The 25,435-nt window shown below is 47.0% G+C and overlaps 1 protein-coding gene across 1 annotated transcript in view; it reads right to left on the bottom strand.

Annotated features, from left to right (window-relative positions):
- The window catches only part of LOC135918083 (DNA mismatch repair protein Msh6-like), a 564,077-nt gene that overhangs the window by 481,545 nt on the left and 57,097 nt on the right, over window positions 1–25,435 (bottom strand). Inside the window, exon 3 of the mRNA XM_065451744.2 lies at window positions 4,173–4,318. Coding sequence (XP_065307816.2) covers window positions 4,173–4,318 — 146 coding nt within the window. The remainder of the gene's footprint in view (window positions 1–4,172; window positions 4,319–25,435) is intronic.

Below are 25,435 nucleotides of genomic sequence, written 5' to 3'. Positions count from 1 at the left end.
TGCCTTGTGTTGATGGGTAGCAAATTTATCAATAAAGCATTGCACTTGGGCGACACTTCAAAAACATCACGTTGCTGACAAAGTCTTGCAACGTCAGCCCTCTCTTGCTGGTCATAGCAGCGCGTGCCTGACTTCACGTGCTCATGGCGCAGCAACACTGGGTCGATACGAGATCGACAAGATGCCGTCACCAACCATCGGCCAACTATTCAGCAGTGCGTCGGTGAGACCATTTTATTATAATGGACAGACGACGACACAACAGATGGGCGTGAGCTGTCGTAGCGTGACAGGCTTTTTCGTCAATGGCACCAACAAAATTAGCATGCCGATCATGATCGCTTAACCGAATCCAACACAATCGGCCGCCAAACGGACAGCACGAAAGCCACAGCGCCTTCGCTTGTATATTGTCACGAGAGGAAAAGCCAGTCAGTCAGTTCTAAGCGAACGGCCGTTTACAGTTCGTTTTCGCAGCAGCTACCATGCACACTTCTTCTTCCTCGACAGCTAGCGTAACTAGCGCGTGCCAATATATAATTAATCACGCTCAAAATGAGCTGACATATTTTCGAAATTGAAATGCACAATCTTCAGTCCTCTCAAGCCGTGCACATGAAGTTTGAGCCAATGTTGATCCTGTTCAGTGAAGGCGGGATAGGCCCGGCCCCTTCAAGTTCATGCACCCGCTACCGGGGGACCTGAACTTAAAGGCCCCTCACGAGGCCCCATAGCATATTTGTTTATACACTGTAAGTTGTTACGTCTCCTTTAGGGAACGTTCTACCACAAAAATTTTTTTAATCGGCTGATTAATCGCCAAGATAGAAATTTTTTAGTGCCGCAAGCCCATGACTTCAGGAGGCAAGCTCCACTGCCAAGTCAGACTCTCTCCACTTGCCCCGTCCAGCCTCCGCAAGTGAAATTCCTTCCCTGCATTCTCCCATACCAGACCTCGAGGATCGCGTGATGCATGTGTCACGGGCCCCGCCTTCATTTTTGTTTTTTTTCTCCTCGCTTTTTTGTGGCGCGGCGCACTTACGCTGACGGCGTTGTGCACGATATGTTGTGATCGTCTCGTTTTGCGCAGCGCACGATTTTGTGCGCTGTGCACATGGACACCTGACTAGCGTTACAAGTCAGTGCTACACGAATACTGAGGCAGACACAAGTGGATCACAGATCACAAAACATGAACCCGCACTGGAACACGGCAGAAAATGACAGTTTCGGCATCTGCACGCGCAACTGCATGACGTAGGAACAAGCAGACGAAGCAGAAGTACATCTCTCTTGGTGCGGTGCAAGTAAAACAAAAACAAGCAGACTTTTGGTTTGTGTGTTTTATTATTTCTCTAAACAATAATTTGTCTACTGAACCGACAGATTACACAAATACCAGCTATTGCCTTGAATAATTCTCGAAGTCACGTGTCACCAGAAGTGACATCACAGCACGAACAGGTGTTCATAGGCATACTAGCGCGTGTATGTCATCCCTCCGCTTGGAGTGTGGCGGACGCGAGAAGGGAAAACAGCATTAGATTTTAAATTTCAGACCTTTCTGCGGCGCTTAGCAATGTAATACAGTGGAACCCCGTTCATACGTTTTTCACCGGACCGGGGAAAAAAACGTAACAGCCGGGAAAACGCAACAGTGAGGAAAGCTCCGATAACGAATAAAAAAAGTGCAGCTTCCACTATAGACAATTTATTTCCACAGAGTGCGCTTAGGACTTAAAAAAGTCTGGAATGGTGGCTCGCTGTTTCTTTCGCTCGCTAGAAATCACCACACATTTCTCTATAGCCTGGAAGGCCGCATTGCTGTCAGCGTCGCTGTGAGGTGCGACGTACCTGCGGAGGAACTCCAGAGCCGCGACGGCTTCTCCAAAGCTAGGATTTGGCAACTCCCCGGCATCATGCGGCTCGTGCTCCTCGTCCTCACCGCGCCACGGCAATGGCAACGAACGAAGGAATATGCGCGGGAAATTTTGCCCTCTTTGGCGTAATCATGTTAATGATTGTTTAGTATTTCTACGAAGCGCGCGCGTCCGAGCAGCCCGATTGCGCGCGGCGTGGCGTGGTTTTGCGAGAAATGCAAACAAGAGAGGAGAGCTGGCTCGACAGGCGGAGCATGCCATGAGCAACGCCACCTTCCACCTTCACAAAGAGTGACGTCAGGGCCTCTCCCGAGTTTCCTTCCTCCGTGAGTCGGCCTGTCCAAAAACCGTGCGGTGACCGTAATCACAGTGATGATAGCGAGAGCATTTTTTCACGAATGGCCACTCTCGAACTGGTGTGCGGCTTCTTGCAGCCAGTTCTATAGCCAAGCCCGGCCAAAACTCGTCAAAAGCCAAAATGGCGGTTGGCGCGCGCTGCCTTAGTCCAGGCGGGTTCGGGGTGCTAAGTTGCGACGTATCATGCGGGAACGTTTTCACAGCTACTACGTAACAGCGGGGTTCCTTATCACTGGATCCTATGGAAGCTATGCCGGGACCGGATGAAAACGACATAGCAGTTGAGAAAACGCAGCAGTGAGGAACATAACAGCGGGGTTCTACTGTACTTTGCAGACCCGATCATTATCGTGCATTGTATCCTCTGCGCTTGTCAGCTCAAAATGGCCAGACCTGGTGAGGGGCCCTTTAAAGATAAACAGTTAGGACGCACGCAATTGCTCTTATAGTTACTCTTCACTTCACACGGCGCACACACAACAAGCGGCAAGTGACGACACAGCACTGTGCCAACAGTTGTACGTATGTCACCGTTCCCAAAGGCTGCCGGTCACATTCGCTATGTAGACGGGTAGGTTTGTATGTGATGTTATGCTGACACATTCCTTAATTACAAAGAAGCGCTGCTCACCTTTATGTCAAACGGGAAACAAGAGACAGTACATTCAGTGCAGTAGTATAAACTCGCTCGGTTACCAATGGTGTCAGCAACGGCATCCACGTTCTTGAGTGTTATAAATGAGTGTTTATGCCAAGCACAGTTTCCTCTAATACTTATGGGCTGTTATAAACGATTTGCTACGAGAACCACTTATAACAGCCTTATATATGTGTCTGGGTCACAGTTACCATTGTTTAAGTGGCTCAACCGCTCATATTCACTCGTCTCAGGGGGGAAAAGCGCGGCTCATATGCACAGATGTGTATGTTTTGCTCCATTTTTACAATCTTTCATATCAGCGATGGCCCATTTCCACAATATCCAAAGTTAACAATGACTGACTGTAGATGTCGATGTAAACAAATGCACTGCTTTGGCCAACCCGACATGCACGTGGAAGGCTGCGCTCGAACACTTCCTGAATATGCGAAATGTCTAATGAATGTGTAAAATGAACACAAAAATCAAGGTGCAAGAGCAGACATCAGCGACGACAAACTCCAAGGCAGGCCCACCGGCAGACGGAACTCGGCATGCGATTATCGGCCGTACTGTTAGCACAACAGCACACTCAAGCCTGCTCACCCAGTAGTCGAATGCTACATGGCTTCCAGGAACAACATGCTGTCTCGGAGACGCCATTATTAATTAATCTCGGACAATGAAACGCACAACCCACCCACACTGAACACGGGCGAGGTATTCAAATCAACCGGCGAAAGCCCCAGCACCCTTCCAAAACGTTTACAGCGGTGTGCGGCAGAGGGCAGGACAGTGAAAACAAAAAAGGCGGCTTGCCCTCTCACTTGTCGTACACTAAGTGGCACATACTCAGACACAAAATTTGACGAGAGGTTATTCAAGAGTGGCACATACTCAGTGCATTCATGGCACAGCTCACCAAAGCATTGGCGTGAAAGGTGTCCATTGAAAGCAGCACATACCCAGTGCATTTGTGGCCCTCCCACCCGCTTGCCCACCCATCAACCAAGTAATAGATAATAGCCTTTGGAAAGTGCACAAAGTACCTAAAAATGCCAAGGCAATAAAAACAAAGGAATGTTTCAGTTATAACTTAATTACTGCATTAATATGTAATAACTGTGCTCGACTATCCACCGGCATATCGACAGTCCAACTATGGGCTTCACATTAAATTTCCCGCTCTTCAATCAGCATTGTGAGGCAACTCAGCATAGCATATATGATACTTTGGGCCATTACAGGGTTCAAAGAAAATGAGCTGTATTAGAAGTTTAATGAAGAGTGCAGACCTGAGCCATCAGTCACAGGCAGCACGGCGACACGCTCACAGGGGTCTAGGGCAAGTGCCTTCTTTGCCTCTGACACACCATGGGTCCAGCGGGGATTGGAAGAATGCGCACCTGGGTCATCCGGTCCTGGGAATGGCTTGGTTAGCCTGCACACACAAAGCACTCGGCTTAACATAGAACTACACAGAAATGAAACACAACAGCTGTACAAGATTGCAAAAACTCATGGGCACGATGCAACATTTCAATCCACTCCACAAAACTAAAAATCAACTGAGCAGGATGATGAGATGGTAAAGCAAGTTTAAAGCAAAGGAAAATGTCCATTGGGGCTTTTAAGAAAGGCACAGTGCACACAAACTCTTGACACTTTGTTTATATATTATGCAAGAAAGAACAAGATGCAACACCAGCTTGCCAGGAATCTTGTTTAATGTATTCTGATGGTACAAAAGAAATCAATTACCAAACTTGTTACATCTCTGTTTAACATCCGACAGCCACAGCATGTCCAGATAGCCAGCATTTTTCACTTAAGGGGGCCCTGAACCACTTTTTATCACAGTGGAGAAAGGCACTTCAAGTGAAAATAGGCTATTTCACAAATACTTAGCTGCAAGAAGTACTTCAATACGTTAAGCAGAAGCAGAGTTAGTGGCAATCAAACATGGCTTCCGCTGTGCTCTCGTCCATTTTTCAATACCTTGCACTGCGAAGTGGGGCGTGCCCAGAACGCTCAGCCTTCTGAATTTCGCCATGGCGCACAATTTATATTTGATTTTGCATGTTAACATAGACACCACGACTTCCACTTTTGGTGCTTATGACGCACGAAACGTAAGGCAAATGCGACTGCCTTCAGTGAGCCACAGTGCACTTAGCCAGTGGACTCTTGGCGGCACCACACGGCGGCCACAATATCTATCCTGCATAGCCGACCGCAGCTGCCAATAGCAGCTCCATATGAGGATCGGCTTTATTACGAAATACAGAGTCCATAAGATAGTGAGGAGCAGGCTTCTATTTGAAAAGAGAACATTTGAGAGAACGATGACTTCGTGCTCCGCTTGCGACATCAAAATGTGGCTGAGGTGCTGCTCACAGCAGCGTATGCTACCCGCAGACTATGTTATTTCACCAAGCCTTCAAGGCCCCTTTAATATGACCAAACTTAACAGGGTCTCTTGTGTTATCCCTGAGATGACTTGAAAGCGAAAGCCAAAGTGCCGATGCATTAAAGACAGACACATGACGTACACATCTCCCTTAATTCACTCACCGTAAAATTCTGAATGAGTGCCCCTAACCATGCTGTAGGATTTGCAGGATTCTGCAGAATTTGCAATGAGTTTAAATGGGTTATGTAAGTGTTTCCCCAGCATGTAACACAGTAGTTAATGCAGGAATGAATAGATGAAAAGTATAGTGATAGTAACATTTGACGGTTAAATATGTTTCGTGCTTGTAGAAGTACCCTAATCCCATAGGTAATCTTCTGTTTTACTTTGGTTATTTGTTCAATAAATTTAAGATTTCTGTCTACTTCTATGCCAAAGAGCACGTGCTGATGGGAGAGTTGGTTATAGATGATTACAACGAAGCTGCCAAATAAAACAGCGGACGAAGAAAAGAGACACGAGACAACCACGTAGGCACCTACGTGGTTGTCTCGTGTCTCCTTCCTTCGTCCGCTGTTTTATTTGGCACCTTCGTTGTAATCTTCTATGCCAGGATAATTACATGAAAAACTTGCAGGGCTAGGACTTGCGCCCAGAAAAATAGGATGAATGGAGTGAAGTGTTTGTTGGTGGGAAGTGAATACAACAAATTTTGTTTTCGACGGGTTTATCTGTAGTTGGTTAGTATGCCACCCCTCCAGCAGGCTGCGTAAATCGCCTTTAGATACTAAGGTTTTAAGACTTTTATCGGAGCTAATGATATTAGTGTCATCTGCATAAAGTATACATTTCCAAGAAGCAGACAGTTAGGCAGATCATTTACGCTGACCCAATATGGAACCCTGGGGCACGCCAGCATTAGTGAACATGGTTTTAGAATGAACGCCTGAAATAGTTACTACTGTACCTGCATTCTGTCTGTTAAGTAATTTTCTAGTAACAAAAGTGCTGGGCCGGTAATTCCTAATGATTCAAGCTTACAAAATAAGATTTTATGATTTATCTTCTCAAACGCTTTGCTTAAATCTAGAAATACTGAATCTGTATAATTGCCTTCGTCGGTAGTGAGTTTTAGTCGATCGGTTAGAACAAGAGCAAGTTCGGTCGAGTAACCCAAACGAAAGGCGTATTGGAATGGAGAGAGAATGTCAAATTTTGTAAGGTAATTAGTTAAACATTTTTCTATAAGCTTTTCAATTACCTTGCTAAAAAAAGTTAATACGTACACAGATGGGGCGATAAATGAAAATTAAAGAGCAGTCACCTTTCTTAAAAATTGGGGTGATCTTGCTTTGTTTTAGTTGCTGTGGGAAACGGCCCTATTTAAACATGATGTTGATTAAGTCTGCAAGGACATCAGTTATTAAGGGTGCAATTAATTTTATATGGGAAGGGTGTAATTTATCGACGCCAAGCGGCAATTATTTTCATATTGTTTTTTAATGTTCATAACTTCCTGAGTTGTAGTCGGAAATAAAAAGAAAGACTGTGGCAGGCGCTGGGGCACAACATTGTCATGCACAGGTCTCTGAAGATTGCTGCTAAAGAAGAAATCAGCTAACGCATCAGCTATTTCTTTGGGGGTCTTGTACACCTTGCCCTGATAAGCAATTTCGGTTGTAGTTTCGCGATTATTTGCCCTATTTAAGAAGGAGTTAACAATTCCCCATTTCTTTTTTATGTTTTTACCGCATTCCCAAATTTTTCTTTCGTACCACGCTTTAGTTTTTTTCAATGAGGCAGAAAGCTGGTTAGAAAACTTCTAGTACCGAATGGCTAAATTCTTGTTAAATGGTTGTCACTTGGTTTTCTTTTAAAGATTACCCTTCTTGCGCATTAAAGCTAGGAGCTTATCTGTTATCCATGGATTCTGAGGCGATGCATTTTTGTTTTCAGTTGCTAGCAGTTCCATGACGTTATGGACAGCAGCACAGAAATCTATTGCTGATGACGAGGATGAATGATATATGCAACCAATTATTAGGTCTTTAATGTCTATGTTGAGGAAGTCATTTCTAAGTTAAATCCAAATGTCTTCACAAGTAGTTACATTAAGCATAAGATCGTTCCTTCGGTTGCATGTAATATCTGAATAGATATACAGCACTGCGCCGCCATGGTTGCTGAACGGACAATTGGAGTATTCAGGAACAAAACTAGGAAAACAGAAAAGTTCTTTATTGTGGTCGCTCAACCAAGTTTCAGATACTTCGATGACTGAAAATGGGAAGGTGAATGAAGAAATGAGATCAGAGAGTTCAACGAAGTGCTTGTGCAGACTGTGCGCATTCAAATGCAAGACAGATCGCTGATGATTTGAAGGAAGATTGTTTAACTGGTAAGCTACGAGATAGGACGGAATTGTGAGACTTGCCAGGGTGACAGGCGTGGTGCAAAGGTGCAAGTATCACTGATAGGTCCGATTCAGCCGCATTGCAAAAGACACAGCTCTTGGTTGTTTGCCGAGCCTTGATTTGACAGTTTTCCGTCAACAGAAATCTCCAGTTTCTCTTTTTTTTTTAAGACCCAAAGCGTTGGAAAGGAGAACTTTATTTTCAAGTGTTAAGTGTTAGTTAACGAAGACAGGGTTCTCTTTTGCTGTTGTGAGGCCGATACCACTCAGGCAGAGTCTAGCTTTCCGTGCTTTCGCGACAAACTCAGCTTTCTTCATTCTCGAGCAGAAGCGAGCAATGATATTTTGATGTTCTCTTTTAGTAGGAACGTGATGAACAACGTCGAGATCGGTGGCCGTTACTGGGCGACCAATTTTGTCGCCAATAGTTTGTATGAGCATCGCACAGTCCTCTCCTTGTGCGCAAGGAATGCCCTTAATCTCGACATTTAGTCGAGAGTATTGCTTGGGTTCGCAAACTTTCTTTGCAAGTGTTGTTTGCTTGTAAAGCTTAGAACGACAGAAAGCTGAGCCAGTTAATAAGGATTCATTATGAAAAAAAGGTGAGGCGTGCAGACAGGACACAAGACAAGAGAAGTGGACAACACGAACGCTGACCACTCAACTGAAGGGTGCACTGCAGCGAAAAAAAAAAGGAAAGAAGACACGAAACTCATCTGCGCAAACTCTGGAATAGTATCACCACGTGTCAGTCGGGTACTTAATCTCTTCCTTATGTAATGTAATCAAAGGCTGACCCACGCACGCACTTCCATTATTATAGATATGCCATTCCTCTACCATAAGACTTGTTTCTTCATTCTTGTGCCTGTACAATATCGCGCATTCATCTAACTCTGGCGTGCAGTTACAATCTTGGCAATGTAGGGAAAGGTTAGAAGGGGATCCACCGGTTAACGACCTTGTATGTTCCATCAGCCTCCGATTGATAGACAGCCCCGTTTACCCTACGTAGAACTGGCCATGGCTAAAGGGAATTTATAAACCACACCCATACGACAGTGAGGAAAACTGTTGTTCTTATTGTGCTTCACTGGACAAATATCTGTTCTTTTTTTGCCTTTTACCTGCTCCTTCTTCCTCTGCACGGCAGCGCATATCTTATCTAGCTTATAGGGAGAAGTGAAAGCAACATTGACATCGTATCTACTGGCAATTTTTTAAGCCTGTGCAATACTTAATGAATATACGGAATAGCCACTACTCTTATTGTGCTATTACTGCTATCTGTAATCATGTCCGTCCCCCTCAAAACCGGTCACTGCTACACTACGACAACCTGCTTCTAATAGGCACCGGACCTGTGCATTAATACTGGCACTCATTTTGTGCATGCAGGATCTGGTGAGAGAAGACTTAAGGCATGACATGGCTATTCCGTTTTTTACTACTATGGAATGCTTGGATTGAAAGTTTAGCAACGGCTTCGAATACCTTGGGGAGTACTGCCAACAAACATGATTTTGTTTGAAGATCAAGGAAATGTCAAGAAACTGAATTACGCGTCGCTGCGGTAATTCCTTGGTAAACTTTAATCCTCCCCCATAAAGTTTAAATTGCTCACTTACTGAGGTAGCAGCCGAGTCTAATTCTTCCCTATTGCAGAAAATCAGGTAATCATCAACGTAACGAAATATCTTGATAACGCTATCACCTAAGGCTTTCTCTAAGCAGCTGTAAACCTTACTCAGGTAAACATTGCTAAGAATAGGGCAACCTTTGAGCCAATACAAATGCTTGATTTCTGCAGAAAAACGCCATCTCTCCACCCAATCAGCGTCGACTTCAAGTACATTGAAAGAATTTCTAAAAAAGCTCCAGTGGAAACACCGCATCTGTCAATAAAAGCCGACTCTTGCACTTGTTATTTAATGCACTCATTTACGGAATTTAGCAACCCGTCGTGCAGCAAGGAATAATACAGGTCTTCGATATCCATACTAAAAGCTGTACAATCACCAGGATTTTCCTTTCTCAATTACTGAACTAGCGCCTGAGAATTATGCAAGCAAGAGGGGTCTGAAAAAACTAGTGAAGCTAAGCAGTTCTGTGGGTAACTAGGGACACGGACCTACAGCAAAAGAAGAGTAGTGGCTATTCTGTACATTCATTCAGTATCGCACAGGCTTAAAAAAGTTCAGTCTCGTGTCCTGTCTGCACACCTCACCCTTTTTTTTTTTTCATAATGCTTGTAACGTTTTGTTTTCGGCTTTTAGTACATTGTTTTCGGCGCTAAGCTTTTTGACGAGCTTGCTTAGAAATGCCATGCTAGTTTCCTAACTATCAATTCTTTTCTCAAGTTCTACAATGTCTATGACTGAATTGTTCGGCCTCAGCAGGAATTTCCCGAAAATGTCATCAAGAAGTCTTTCGTTTATGTTTCCAAGCTTAGATTCCATATCATCAATTCTTTTGACGAGCTCCGCATTTGTAGGCATTGTTCACGGATCATACCCGTAATGCCACATGAGACGACACAAGCTTGGCAGTACAAGTTAACACAAGTTCAGCATCAATATTTGGCAGCGGCTGCAGCAATTTTGGAATTACAAACGACGATACATACGTACATGACTAACTTGCAGATGCAAAGAGCGTTGTTCAGTGCATGTTCCTATTGCCACAGCCACAGCTACAGAGGATAAAAGGAGGTGTCGCTGCACCTCCTTTTATCCTCTTCCCACTGCAGGCTGGTGGCACAAGCGCAACACTGGCTCCGACAGCACCGAAGATTCTTGATCCGTGCAGCTGCTGAAGGCCGGGACACACGTGGAAGTCGATAGCGGGACGTTGAATGGTGCGATCTTGCATGCAATCCGTCGTAAGACACATCAGAGTGCGACTTGCTGCATACGACAATTCGGGACACAAGGTACAAATGAGCAAGCAGCAAACCGGCATGCATGCTCTGAATGACTTTGCAAATAAAGTGAAAACAAACGTGTCCACACAGCTCTCTTGTTTAAACAATAGACGTGATATTATTGGGTGTAGGATCCCTCCAGAAAGAGGCAGAAGCAGCAAGCAGAAGCTCAAACACACATGAGACTTGTATTGATGCACTTAACACATTGAAAACGGCGCACACACGTGACAGTTCCCCAAAATACCTTCCAGACAAGATGCAGCTATATATATATATATATATGTATTCGTAAAATGCACTCGGCCTACAGTTCAGGCAGAAGCACGGGTTGCCATGTTGGAGACCTCGTGGAACCGATGTCGGCCAGCCGGGTCGGACCGCGGGGTTGGACCGCAGGGTCGGACAGCAGGGTCAGACAGCAGGGTCAGACAGCAGGGTCAGACAGCAGGGTCGGACAGCAGGGTCGGACAGCAGGGTCGGACAGCAGGGTGAAGATATGCAGCAGGGTGAAGACATTCAGAGCATGCGGACCGCCTCGCGGGACTCATGTGGCCCTGCGCCACAGTCGACATACCAGAGCGTCCACATGCCCAGTTTCCCTTCGGCAGGGTTTGCACTCCGGAGCCCACAGCAGCAGCCACCGGGTCACGTCCCCAGCTGGAGGGATAGCCCTGTGGCCGCTTACCCGAACGCTCGTTCATCCAGGTTCAGGACCGCCAGCCCCTCCTGGACCAGTTGCCCAGCGGAAGAACTGGACGAGGTAGCCTCTCAGCGGGTGACAGCGTTGATTCGAGTGTGGCGTAGTGACGCGGGCGGCGATAGCTCCTATGGGCCCAGCGAGGAAGCTCTTTTCCCTCGAAACCCAAACCTTGCGCATTGCTCATGCCCTGGGCCACACTCTCTCACGCCACATTTTTCCAGGCAGCACTGTCGACGCTCACGAATCAGTGTCGATGATGATGATGATGAGGGCCCTTTTGCACATACCCACTCGCGGGTATTTGTCAAGAGTCGATGTCCTCTTCGCCACCGCACGGCGCACTACCGTCATGTGTTTATGTTTCCCATTCCCGCATACTATATTAGGAGCCGGCATGCCTAGCTTGCTGAGCCATCGAATCGGAGATCGGTGGCGCTTGCAACACAACCACATGCGGCTCATAATAAAGCGCCTATGTTGATCAGCACATGTACACAATTACGTAGAGATTAAAGAGCAATACATTTGATTTTATCAACATCAACAGAAGCGAACGAAAAAGCCAGGCGAGCCTGCAATCGTTAGGAGACAGTATAAGCCTAGCTCGCTGGCCACTGGATCCGGGGCCGATAGCCCTTGAATTTCGCTTGGATTTCTTGAATTATCTTTCACTATAGGGGATGCACTTGCTCAGAATTTTACGGTAGTCTACTTCACTTGGTCATCTTTTTTATTTCACTGAGTCATCCTATTAATCTGCTTACTAATCCTTTTAATTTGGTGCAAATTTGCTTAGTTTTCCTCCTAATTAAAAGCTACTGATATTGACAGATTTTCAGCACCACCATCCCCAACATTGCCTTGCGAAAATGCTATAAAAGAAGCATTGCGGATCTTCGCCAATGGGCACAGCACAGGCATCGTGAACATGCATCTGAAACACGTGTTTCTGTTTCTTGTGCAAGCCATGCTTTTCATCAAAAGCACTTCAACGTCAACTGAACCATGTGGCAATGGTTCTGCGGTGAGAGTGATGGAGCAACACATACATTGGCTCAACGTCTCTTCGACAAGACTAACTGCGCCAAAGCTATTGACGTTGACATATTTTTAACGCCACCGTCAGCAACGTTGCCTGGCAACAATGCTATAAAAGAAGAAGCATCACGGATCTTTGCCAGTGGGCACAAAGCAGGCATCCTGAGCATGCATCTGAAACGCCCTTTTCTGTTTCTTATGCAGGAGAGAAACGATTGTCTCATTCACTGTTCACTGAGCATCACCACTCCTTGTGGTGACGCTGAGTCTAATGCCGGGCCAAGCACCGCAGAGATGTTTAAAATGATTATGGAAGATATGAAGAAACTCGGAGACAAATAACAGTCGCCGAAATGAAACTGCACATAAGCTAAATTCTATCACTAGCAAACTGGATGGCCTCCCATCTACTGTTCTAAACTACACCACAGAAGCTGACAGGCTACTAGAAAAAAGTAGAACATCTTTTGTGAAAAATAGGCAACTTAGAGAAACACAGCAGAAGGAAGAATTTAATTGTTTATGGCATAAATGAATGCAGTGATGAAACTCTTGAGTCATTAGAAAAGAAAGTCTCTAATGACATCCTGAAGGGCAAGCTGGTGGTTTCCAATGTTCCTGTAGAGCATATCCATCATCTAGGAAGAGCTGCAGATAAAAAATGCCAGTCTGTGATATTTAAACTTTTGTATGCAAAAGAAACTGAAGATGATGAAGAATTGGAGCAATTCAAGAATATGAATTACAGTATCATGGAGGGCTTCTCACCTCGAGTTCAGGACATATGAAAAAAGCTATGGACAAGTAAGAAAGAAAACAGGGACCAAGGCGATACGGTTTTTCTTTCCTTTGATAAAGTTAAAATCAATGGGAAACCTTTCGAATGAGATGACGCCCGGAAAGCGATGGTTCCATTGCTCCACGGATGAGCAACTTATCCAGCTGCTTGCGCTGAAGTGTCCCAAAGGGGCATTGCAGAGAGAGCGGTGACATCTCCCCTTGCACTGAACACTTTCTCTGTAATGACTATTAATGCTAGAAGTATTGCGAACGAAACAGCTAATCATGAAGGGCTACTTATAGCGATCCGGGTGTCCCCGTGCTTTCCAAAACTTGGCTACATGATGGAATTCTCGACGAGGAGATTGTACCTAATTCGCACGAAATAATCCGTCAAGACCATAATTCTAGAGAGGGTGGTGTCGCAGTTGTACCAAAAAAAAAAAAGGCATCAACTGCACACTGACACCGCATACCTACAATGTTGAAACGCTTTAGATACTTGTTCATTTATGTACTCGTAATATACTAATTGAGGCAGTTTACAGGCCACCAAATGCTAAGCTTTCTGTACTTCAATCGTTGCAAGACCGTGTTAGCACACTGCAAGCGTGGACTCATTAACCTGCATGGGGATTTTAATCTACCCAAAATCAACTGCAGCATGCTGCAAGTGTCATCCTGTTGTCATTCTGAACTGTTTCTAGATAGTGCATTTTCTCTTAATTTAAAACAAGTGGTAGAAGCATCAACATGCAAAACTCAAAATGCCAGTTCAATTCTTGATCTCATCTTAATTTCTGACAAAATGTGTGGACTAGACTACTACTTAATAGCTACTATAGATGGAACATCGAATCACAAAACTTCTGTTCACAAGCCACGTGAAGCGCTCAGTGCTCCGAATGATTGCAAAAGCATTCTTAAATTTTAGAAAGGCCAATGATGTCTGCATTCTAGACTTCTTGGAACCTTGAAATGAACATTCGAGATCTTTCAGCACAATCAGTCTGTCTTGAGTCTGTCTCACGCAAATGATGGAATTGGTAAAGATGAGCTAAAACTCCTGCGCAGTGAACTGCGCTCTAAGCTCAAATCATCCAAATATTCATTTTTTAACATTCGCATGCACATTTTTCTCAAAACTGACCTCAGAAAATTTTGAAGATACTTTGAAGAGATACGCAGATGCAACGAACGAATGATACGTGGGCCGGGGCCTCCCGATAAGCGCTGAAAACTTTTCTCTTTTTTTTTACATGCAAGTGTTAAGTGCTGTTTAATTTCAACGAAAATATATCATCTACCTAGATGTGTTCAAGACCACGTGCATGCATGAGATTCGGAGAACAAAATGTTAGGACCAGGAAGAACTGATACTACAGGAAGGTTTTTGTTTACAATATTCACGCAAAGAAGGAAAAGCATGTAGCAACACCTAGCTATAAGGTTAACACACAGATTTCCAGCACGTTAGAAAGAGCATATATGCGTCCATTCCTTTCGTCTACATGTCCAGTTATTCTTTCCTGCTTATTTTCGTTTGTAATCCCGATAACTGTATTGCGACCATGGCGGCAGCACAGCCGCCAATTGTTTAAAAGCGCGAAATGTCCAAACCATGTCTGACTGAATGAACAAGGCGCCACTGTAGATTAAAGGAGGCCTACAATTCCAAACTTTCTAGTGTTTAGGGCTGCTGCGTTCCCAGAAAAACTACGGAGTCAACAGCACTTAGCAGAGAGGCTGGAAAGGGTGCAAAATAGAGCATTACGAGTTATATACTCGAAGTATTCTCGGTGCAAAAGCGTCAGTGCACTTAGAAAGCAAGCAGGCATTCCCAAACTTTCCAGTCGGTGTTGCATTGCCACCATGAAGTTGCTTTTCATGCTTTATCATGGGTCTGTGAATATCAACAAAGATCAGTATCTGCAGCCACCACATCGCCACACTACACGAATAAATCACGATAAGCACATCAGACGATACGTCACCCGTTGCAATTCATTTAAGTTCTCTTTTTTTTCGTCGTGCATCGAGTTATGGAATTCTTTGCCACGGGATGTTGTTGACACCGATTGTGAGTCCAGCTTTGTAACCAAATTAGAATCTTTTTTTCAGCCTGTGCCATAACGCGGAAGTTGTATGTGCTCTTTCACTCGGCCAGAATGATGTGTTGGAAAACAGTACATTGATGTGCAAATGTCCTGTATATAGTGATCAAAACTGTGAATACCCCTTTAACTCACTCCTGAATGGGCCTGCCAAGGCCTACAGTATTGCTAAATAAATAAATAAATAAATAAATACGGCGACAGGACTAGCCATTCTGGATGCCCGGGAGCGCTAGCTTTCGGATGCCAAAGAAATGCAGACGCGATGAACGAATGATATGCGGCCTGGGGCCTCTTGGCAAGCGCTCAAAACATTTCCTGTTTTATTTTTACACGCAAGTGTTAAGTGCTGTTCAATTTCAGCGAAAATATATCGCGTACCTAGGTGCGTTCAAGACCGCATGCATGCGTGAGATTCGGGAAACAAGATGTTAGGACCAGGAAGAACTTGTGCTATATTGTGCAACCTATGACGATCAGCAAAATCCGCAAAGGGCGGACAAATCAGCGGATCTCTTAGGCACGTAGTGCCCTCTGGGCCGCACTTTTCGGCGACAAGGTAGCCTAGCTGCCTACGGGATTAACTTACTGAGCTATGTCTTATGCTCAGTTGAGGTAATCAGAAGTTCAAATCTCCTCCCTTTTCTTTTTTATCTGCGTATGACATCCTCGAGTGCACTACATCTGCAGGCTTGGAGTGGCACCTGACATTGGCGATAAATGCCGAGAGCGAGTAGGGCTATACTAATCCAGGTACAACCAAATAAGGAAGGCCTACTAAGCTTGAACAAAGACACTCCCTCACCAGAACAGGAATTGGCCTCCCTGGTGCAGTATTCAGCCACAACCTCCCCAATGATATCTAAAATTAATTCACGGCCCTCAGTCCCCAGCTGCTACGGAGCACCTGCCCAAGGCGGCGGTCAGACCTGTAACACAGCAGAGGGCGCTAAGAATCTCTGGGTCTGGACAGGCCGCAAATGGAAACTGACCCTGTCAACCTTCAACTGCCAAACTCTGTCGAGTGAGGCTAGCTTAGCAGAACTGTTCGAGGAACTATCAGAAATTGTTTGGCATATCATCGGCCTTAGTGAGATAAGGACTGGTGAGGCTTATACATTGATGAATAACGGCCATGTCCTCTGCTATAGAGGTCTCCCTGATAAGAAGCAATATGAAGTAGGATTCTTAATCCATAAGGACATAGCGGGTAACATTGACGAATTTTACACCCTTAATGAGAGGGTAGCCATAGTTGTAGCCAAACTTAATAACAAGTATAGATTAAAGGTAGTACAAGCCTAAGCTCCAACATCCAGCCACAATGATGAGGAAGTAGAACAGTTTTATGAAGATGTTGAATTAGCGAAGAGAAAAGTGCAAACTCGGTATACAGTAGTAATGGGTGACTTTAATGCAAAAGTGGCGAAAAGCAGGCGGGTGAACAGGCAATTGGCAACTACGGCGTCGATTCCAGAAACGCTAGAGGATAGGTGCTGGTAGAATTTGCAGAAAGGAATAAGCTGAGAATAATGAACACCTTTTTCAGGAGGCGTAGCAACAGAAAGTGGACCTGGAAAAGCCCTAATGATAAAACAAGGAATGAAATTGATTTCACACTTTCTGCCAATCCCAGCATAGTGCAGGATGTAGAAGTGACAGGTAAAGTGCAGTGATCATAGGTTAGCGAGGGCTAGGATTCACCTCAATTTGAACAGAGATAGACTAAAATTAGTCAAGAAGAAACAGGTCAACTTAGAGGCAACAAGTGTAAAAGCAGACAAATTTAGGCTGGTACTTGCCAACAGATTTGCAGCCTTAGAACAGATAGATGATGATGATGACAGAGCTAATGAATGAAACCGTAACGAGGCAGGCTTCAGAGGCAGCAAGTGAAGTGAGAGGCAAGGCACCAAGGCAACCAATAGGCAAGCTCTCTCAAATAACAAAGGACCTAATAAAGCAACAACAAAGAATGAAAGTGTCCAATCAGGGTGTCTACCAAGTTGACATTTCAAAATTCCCTGAGTTTTTCAGGTTTTCCCTGAGCCCCTTTGCAAAATTCCCTAAATGAGCCAGAACTTTGTTTCATATCAAGACGGGCTGACACCATGTTGCCCAATGCTGTCGCTTTCTAGTAAGCATGTTGAAAAAAAAAAGATGATTTAATCCAGTTTCAATAGTAAGGAGAAATAGCTATTTTATTCAAAAAGAAAACAGAAAGAAGGTGATAGTAAAATGCACAGCGGAAAAAATGGTAAAATCCATTCCGAATCGAGACGAACATTTTCAAATATGAATGAAAAGGAGATGCATACAGACGTAAATGTTTTCGAATATGAGCTATTTCTATCTACTGATAGCAAGCTCATCAGTATGAGGGCTGAACTGTGTCATAACTAAGATTCTCTCTCAGCAGCTGGGAAGTCAACCTCACCTGTCCTGAAATACACACTCTCAGCCCATGCACAACATCTCAGTGTTGGGTTTCACTGCTTTAAAGAATTTATTTTGGTTTGGATGAGGGACACCTGCATCTCGATGTCAGCCAACGCTTTGTTGTTTGATCCATAGTAAAATATTTAGCGCACACAATTCACATGGACACAGTGAAGAGGGACGCACTAGGGCTTAAGGAGCTCAAGCTCCTTCAAAGAGGCAGCGGCACGCTTCCTTTCTCGTTATTTTCTCAGTGCGTCGATCCTTTCTGTTCTCATCCTCCTTCGGCCACACGTGCGCTCCATGGATCATTGAAGCATCTGCTTGGTCAGTTGTACAGTCAACGTCCAATTTTTCGGACTCCTTATGGGCTGCGAAAACATCTGAAAAATCGGGCAGTCTGAAAAAAGTGAATGCATGTCTTTAACTGCCCTTAACTCTTTTGTTACAACGCATATTAAATAAAAAATTTCATTAATTTATTTATTAGTAAAAATACAGATATGATACAGATACAGATATTAGTAAATACAGATATTAGATATACAGATATACATGTGCATAGTATACATAAGGAGGTCCCATAGTCAAAGAATGTATCGGGACCTCCTGTTATCGGAGGTTCCAATCGACCACAGGGGATTGATACTTTAGATCGCCGATTTCTACCATGTTGGAAGCCATTTCATATCCACTTCATTCCATCCAGTAGTTAGTACAGGCACTGAAATTTCCGAACCAGTTAAAATTTTAGCGCTTCGGTAATGTTGCAATTTTTGATGGACCTTTCTGCGAACAAATGCGCGTATGTTGTAGCAAAAAGAGGAGTGGTCGTCACCTCCTGCCGTGCTTGAAAAAAAATCCTGTCGCTCACGATCACACTGCACTAGCATGAAAATTTTGCAATCAAACGACTCCCAGTAAGTCAAGAATTAAATTATATCGCCAGCTTTGCCGTCTGACAATGCTGAGTGGTGATAATTGACCGAAAGTGACACCAACTGTTTACTAGTGAGCTTTGGTTTGGAGTCTGAGTAGTTTTATTCCACCAACGTGTATTTCTGAAGGTCCGCCGTGGACCTGGCATTTTCAACCAGTTCCTAAGAGCATCGGTTTCACTTCTCTCGTAAAATTCAAGCAGAGGGCGCTGCCAATGTCACTGCGCAGTTATTGAAAGTGGCTCCCAACGCGTCACCCTGCGCGGCTGCATCACGAGAACAGCGTCGTGCTCGAAACTATGCTGCACCCGCACTTGGATTTAGTGGTGAGGACTCGAGTTATGATTGCCAAGATGACAGCAAAGCCAATTCAAGCTGAGATGGCTACGATGTTTTGAGTCGGCATGGGACATCCACAATTGTTCACTGGCGAGTTTAGGTTACGGCCTTGAGCCTGCTGTAGTATTTGGAGGCAGAAACATCAATTCGACAGATGTTAGCTTCGGGTTAACGCTGTGTGCGCTACAGTTGTCAAGTAGCAACACTACTTTTCTTCCTTGGCCTTCAATTAAACTGTTGAACTCAAGCAGCCATTCTTCAAACAGGTCGCGGGTCATCCACGCCTTGTTATTGCTGCAATAGCGGACCGGGATGTGCCGATTCTTAAAGCATGTTGGATTCTTTAATAACCCGATCATGAAAGGCTTGAGACGATGGCTCCCGTCCATGCTAATGCACAGCAACATGGTCACCCCAAGTTTCGAGTACTTCCCGCCGAGGCATCGATCTCCTTTAAGAGCGCGAGTCTTCGACGGCAACATTTGAAAAAACAGGGCAGTTTCGTCACAATTATATACGTCCTTCTCCGCATAGTGCTCCAGCACGCCGGGCAGCTTTGTCTGCAGCCGCTGCTGCTTTGCCTCTGTGTCCAAAGACGCCGCTGCCCTTACCACGTTTTTGTAAACGATTCCGTACCGCTCTTTAAAGCGCTGAATCCAGCCTCCCCCAGGCTCAAAATTTGGGCGTCCCAAAAGAAAAGCAAAGTTATTCGCTTTGGTGGCAAGTATTGGCCCACTAATAGGCACATTATGCGCACGAGTGTGATGAGCCACTGGTAAAGCACCTCTTCAACATCGGCATACAAGGGGTCTCTAACCCTTTTCCGCTGATCGGCATGGGCACTGATAGCTCCTGCCTTCACAATCACGGTGCTCCCGGTTTTCAAGATGGTTGATATCGTCGACTGGGCGAGCTCATACTTCTTCACGTGGGCGCTCACCTTGAAGCCGCGTCAAGAGTCCTGCAAAATATCCATCTTCATGTCAAGCGACACAGCTCTACACTTTGTCGGCGCCATCTTCGAACTGGGTTGCACTGTTACTTGCACGCTGCTTCGGTGGTGTCAGCCTGCTATCGTGAGAGAGAAAGGCTGAGTGCGAGACGGGCTTCACTGCGCTGCTTTGCTTGTCACATTTTTTTTTCTTTCTCTCTCTTTCGGGGCGACGGTGGCCGACACACATGAAGCAGCTAGTGCCATCTTGTGGCGCACTGCGCCTACTCAAGTACTCTGCAGTGCGCGGGCGGCGCATGACGCGCAGCGTGGTAATGGCGCCAGATACGAACTTACGGAAGTAAACATCGCCTCATCTCGACATTGTTCGTTTCAGGGAACTAAGCAATGCAAATGTTACGATTATCTTGCACGGAAAAAGCCATCCGGATGGCAAAACTCTGATCGTTATATCCGATATGTGGTGAATAACCATCATTATAAATGGCGTTCCTCCCCATAGACCTAATGCATAAAATGACACTCTCATGTCGACCCATTGTTATAACCGATATATTGCTACGGCACAATATGTGCGATCACGAAAGGCCAGCAGTGTGAAGACGACGACGACGATTAGATGCTAGCGCGGGCTGTTGCCTCTTGGCCTAGCGCAGCGTATTTTCCTTGTAAATATATTTGTACATAGCTTTTCCTCTGCGTCATCCTACGTAACATATCTGGTGGAGGTGGACGTTCCCTGTCCCTCGTCACGGAGCTTCGCAGTGGACGGTACGTCGAGCCTTCCTTCATGGCTCCCGGCGACGACAACCCGACTCCGCCGGCTCCGACACCTGCTGCCCCTTCGACGACCTACATCACTCTCTCCGCTACCCGTGATCCTGGCGTATTCTCGGGCCACGATGGGGAAGACGTCGATGACTGGATCAGCCTCTATGAACACGTCAGCCGCAATAACCGGTGGGACCCTACTATTATGCTTGCCAACGTAGTCTTTTACCTCGGTGGCACACCTCGAGTTTGGTATCGCACGCACGAAGATGAGCTCCCCAGTTGGGATTCACTTAAGACACAGCTGCGCGACTTGTTCGGCAACCCCTACGGTCAAAAACTTGCCGCCCAGAAGGCGCTTTCCGGCCGTGTGCAGACGTCAACAGAGCCCTATGTCACGTACATTCAGGACGTCTTGGCTCTGTGCCGCAAAGTTGACACCCACATGACTGAGTCAGACAAGGTTTCCCAAATCCTCAAAGGCATTGCCAATGACGCCTTCAACTTGCTCGTTTGCAACAACGTAGCCACGGTGGATGCTGTTATAAAAGAGTGCCGCCGCCTGGAACTCGCCAAAAGCCGACGTATTGACCAGCAGTTTGCCCGTCTGCCCAACACCCCAGCGACATCTTCCTGTGCCGACGCTCCTCGTCCCAACAACACTGCCGATGTTACCAGGATCGTCCGGCGTGAGATCGAGGCCGCCTATCCGGCTGCCTTCGACTCCAGTCCCACCAACACATCTGCAGTCACGGTCTCACTGATCCAGGCAGTTGTCCACCAGGAGTTTGAAAACATGGGTCTTCACACCATCTGCTCGGCCCATCGCACTGATACCCGCCCCGCCCATCGCCCTGATACTCGCCCGGCTTCTTCGATTTCGCCCCGTCCCGCATCTTCTTACCCACCACGTTTCCGCAACCCATCTGAGTGGCGCACTGCTGACGACAAGCCTATTTGTTTCCACTGCCATCGAATCGGGCACATTTCTCGGCACTGTCGTAGTCGCTGGAGTTCCCCGATCCGGTCTACTTATACTCCCTACTCTCACCCCTCAGGTGGCCCTTCTCGTCCCTATGCCGCACGCTCCGATAATGCCGCCACTGATTCTCCTGCAACGAACCGCCCCTATTCTCGTTCGCCTTCGCCCCAACGACGACAATCTCGCTCTCCCCAGCCCCGTCGCTCCTATTCGCCGACTCCCTTCGGGCGCCGCTCCCAGCCGGAAAACTAGACGATGCAGCGCCTCGAGGTGACGCTGCATTGCTCCCTACGCCGCCAAATCCTCTACTGACTTTGCCCACTCATCTGAACCTTCTTGACGTGCACGTCGACGGTGTTTCCGTGTCTGCTCTCATAGACACTGGGGCGCATTTGTCCGTAATGAGCGCTGACCTTCGTAACCGGCTCAAGAAAATTATCACGCCCGCCACGACGCCTGTTGTCCGTGTCGCCGATGGCGGAACAGCCCCCGTAATTGGTATGTGTACCGCCCGCGTCTCCTTCGCCGATCGCTCAACAATCGTGCTATTCACCGTCATCGCCCACTGTCCCCACGACATCATCCTCGGCTTAGACTTCCTCTCCGCACATTCTGTTCTCATCGATTGTTCCGCCAGTACTCTCCGCCTTGACCTGCCTGTTCTGGATCCTACTGAACCACACCCCAGTCGCCTCAGTTCCGCCGACTTCGTTCGCTTGCCACCTTCTGCACTGACCTACGTTGACCTAGTGTCATCCCCACCAGTCCCCGACGGTCACTACATCGCGGCTCCTATGCAAGACGTCCTCCTTGCACACGGGATCACACTACCTCATACTATTTTATCTATTGCGGCGAATTGCGTCTGCCTGCCAGTGGTCAACTTTGGCTTGACGACACAAGTGCTGCCACGTGGGATGTCTTTGGCCCAGGTTTGTTCGTTCGAGGATCACTCAGTAGCATCCATTGCAGTAGACGACACTTCATCCGATACTTCTCTACCATCGCAGTCGACAAATTGTTCCATCGCTGACTTACGGAAAATGATTGCACCCGACTTGCCCTCCGAGCACGCTCGTGAACTCTACCGCGTTCTGTTTTCCTACCACGATATTTTTGACTTTAACGATCGTCCTTTAGCCCAAACTACAGCTGTCAAACATCGCATTAATACCGGCGATGCCCCTCCTATTCATCGCCGCCCGTATCGAGTGTCACCAGCTGAGCGTCAAGTTATTCACGCAGAAGTTCGCAAAATGCTTGCCAAGAACATTATTGAACCGTCATGTAGTCCTTGGGCGTCACCGGTTGTGCTCGTAAAAAAGAAGGATGGCTCATGGCGCTTTTGCGTGGATTATCGGCACCTTAACAGGGTTACCAAAAAGGACGTGTACCCCCTACCTCGGATTGATGACGCCCTTGACTGCCTCTACGGTGCTCGCTATTTCTCCTCTATTGACCTTCGCTCCGGCTATTGGCAGATTGCCGTGGACGATCTCGACCGCGAGAAGACTGCCTTTGTGACACTTGACGGTCTTTATCAATTCAAGGTGATGCCGTTCGGCCTATGTAACGCTCCTGCCACTTTTGAACGCATGATGGACTCCCTTCTTCACGGTTTCAAATGGTCCACGTGCTTGTGCTACTTGGACGACGTTATCGTATTCTCCCCAACGTTCGCTATGCACCTCGAGCGCCTCTCAGCAGTCCTGGACGTTTTTCGGCGAGCCGGTCTGCAACTCAACGCATCGAAGTGCCAATTCGGCCGTCGCCAGATTACCGTCCTTGGACATCTCGTTGACGCGAACGGAGTGCAACCGGACCCAGGCAAGATCCATGCTGTTACGCACTTCCCTGTTCCGACGTGTGTCAAGGATGTGCGCAGCTTCATCAGCCTTTGTTCGTACTTCCGCCGTTTCGTGAGGAATTTCGCCGCCATAGCACGACCACTCACCGACCTTTTGAAAAAAGACTCTCCTTTCCAGTGGGGCGATAACGAGGCCTCTGCATTCTCTCATCTAATCGACATTCTCACAACGCCTCCCGTTCTGGCCCATTTCGATCCTTCTGCGCCTACCGAAGTCCGTACTGATGCCAGCGGTCATGGAATTGGAGCAGTACTAGCACAACGCCAGCGTGGCCACGACCGTGTTATCGCTTACGCCAGCAGGCTCCTCTCACCCGCGGAGCGCAACTATTCCATCACTGAGCGTGAGTGTCTGGCCATAGTTTGGGCGGTTGCGAAATTCCGCCCATACTTATATGGCTGATCCTTTTCCGTTGTCACAGACCATCACGCGCTTTGTTGGTTATGCTCATTGAAAGACCCTTCAGGAAGACTTGGTCGCTGGGCCTTACGCCTCCAAGAATATTCGTTCTCTGTCACCTACAAATCTGGCCGACTACACACGGACGCTGACTGCCTGTCTCGCTACCCGGTAGACGAGCCTGACGACGCCGACAGTAGTACCGCCGACGGCATTTTCTCTGTGTCTGCCTTCGCTAACATCGCCGATGAGCAGTACCGAGACCTATCGCTGCGAGTACTCATCGAGCGTCTGCGCTCTACACCTACCGACGCACCCGTTCGCCGATATGTCCTCCAGGGCGGCATTCTGTACCGAAGGAGCTTCCTCCCTGATGGCCCTGATCTTCTTCTTGTCGTGCCAAAACATCTACGACAGGCTGTGCTCTTTGAGATGCATGACGCACTCACTGCAGGACATCTTGGGGTAACCCGCACGTACGACCGCGTCCGCCGCCGCTTCTATTGGCCTGGTCTCGCTCGCTCCGTTCGACGCTATGTTGCTGCCTGTGATCCCTGCCAGCGTCGGAAGACACCTCAGGTGCTACCTGCCGGTCATCTCCAGCCGATCACCGTCCCTGTGGAACCGTTCTTTCGTGTTGGATTAGACCTGCTCGGTCCCTTTCCCACGTCATCCTCTGGGAACAAATGGGTAGCCGTTGCGACTGATTACGCCACCCGATACGCTATCACTCGGGCTCTCCCTACCAGCTGCGCCACTGACGTCGCGGACTTTCTCTTGCGTGACATTATCTTGCTTCATGGCGCCCCGCGACAGCTGCTTACTGACCGTGGTCGAAACTTCCTCTCGAAAGTTATCGCTGACATTGTGCGTTCCTGCTCCATTCAACACAAACTGACTACTTCATGCCATCCTCAAACCAATGGCCTGACCGAGCGGTTAAACCGTACTCTTACCGATATGCTGGCCAAGTACGTTTCCAAGGACCACCACGACTGGGACATTGCCCTTCCTTACGTAACATTTGCGTACAATTCTTCCCGGCACGACACCGCCGGATTTTCTCCCTTTTATCTCCTGTACGGTCGCGAACCTACCTTGCCCCTAGACACGGCACTTCCTCCTGCTGCGGACTCAACAAGCGAGTATGCGCGCGACGCCATCGCCCTCGCCGACCATGCACGCCAGCTTGCCCGTGCTCGACTTACGGCCTCACAGACCACTCAGCAGTGTCAGTACAACGCCCGCCATCGTGACGTACAGTTTTCACCTGGTGCGCTCGTGCTCCTGTGGTCGCCCTCTCGTCACGTCGGACTTTCAGAGAAACTTCTTTCGCGATACACTGGGCCCTACCGCGTGCTACGCCAGGTGACGCCTGTGACTTATGAAATTGCTCCTGTGGGCTCAACCTCGTCCTCTCCTGTGGCATCTAGTGATGTCGAACACGTCAGTAGGCTCAAGGCCTACTACACTGCTTCCGAGTCCG

This window comes from Dermacentor albipictus, chromosome 3 (genome assembly GCF_038994185.2).
Source record: "Dermacentor albipictus isolate Rhodes 1998 colony chromosome 3, USDA_Dalb.pri_finalv2, whole genome shotgun sequence".
NCBI classification, from domain to species: domain Eukaryota; kingdom Metazoa; phylum Arthropoda; class Arachnida; order Ixodida; family Ixodidae; genus Dermacentor; species Dermacentor albipictus.
This window is presented reverse-complemented; position numbering and strand designations above follow the sequence as displayed.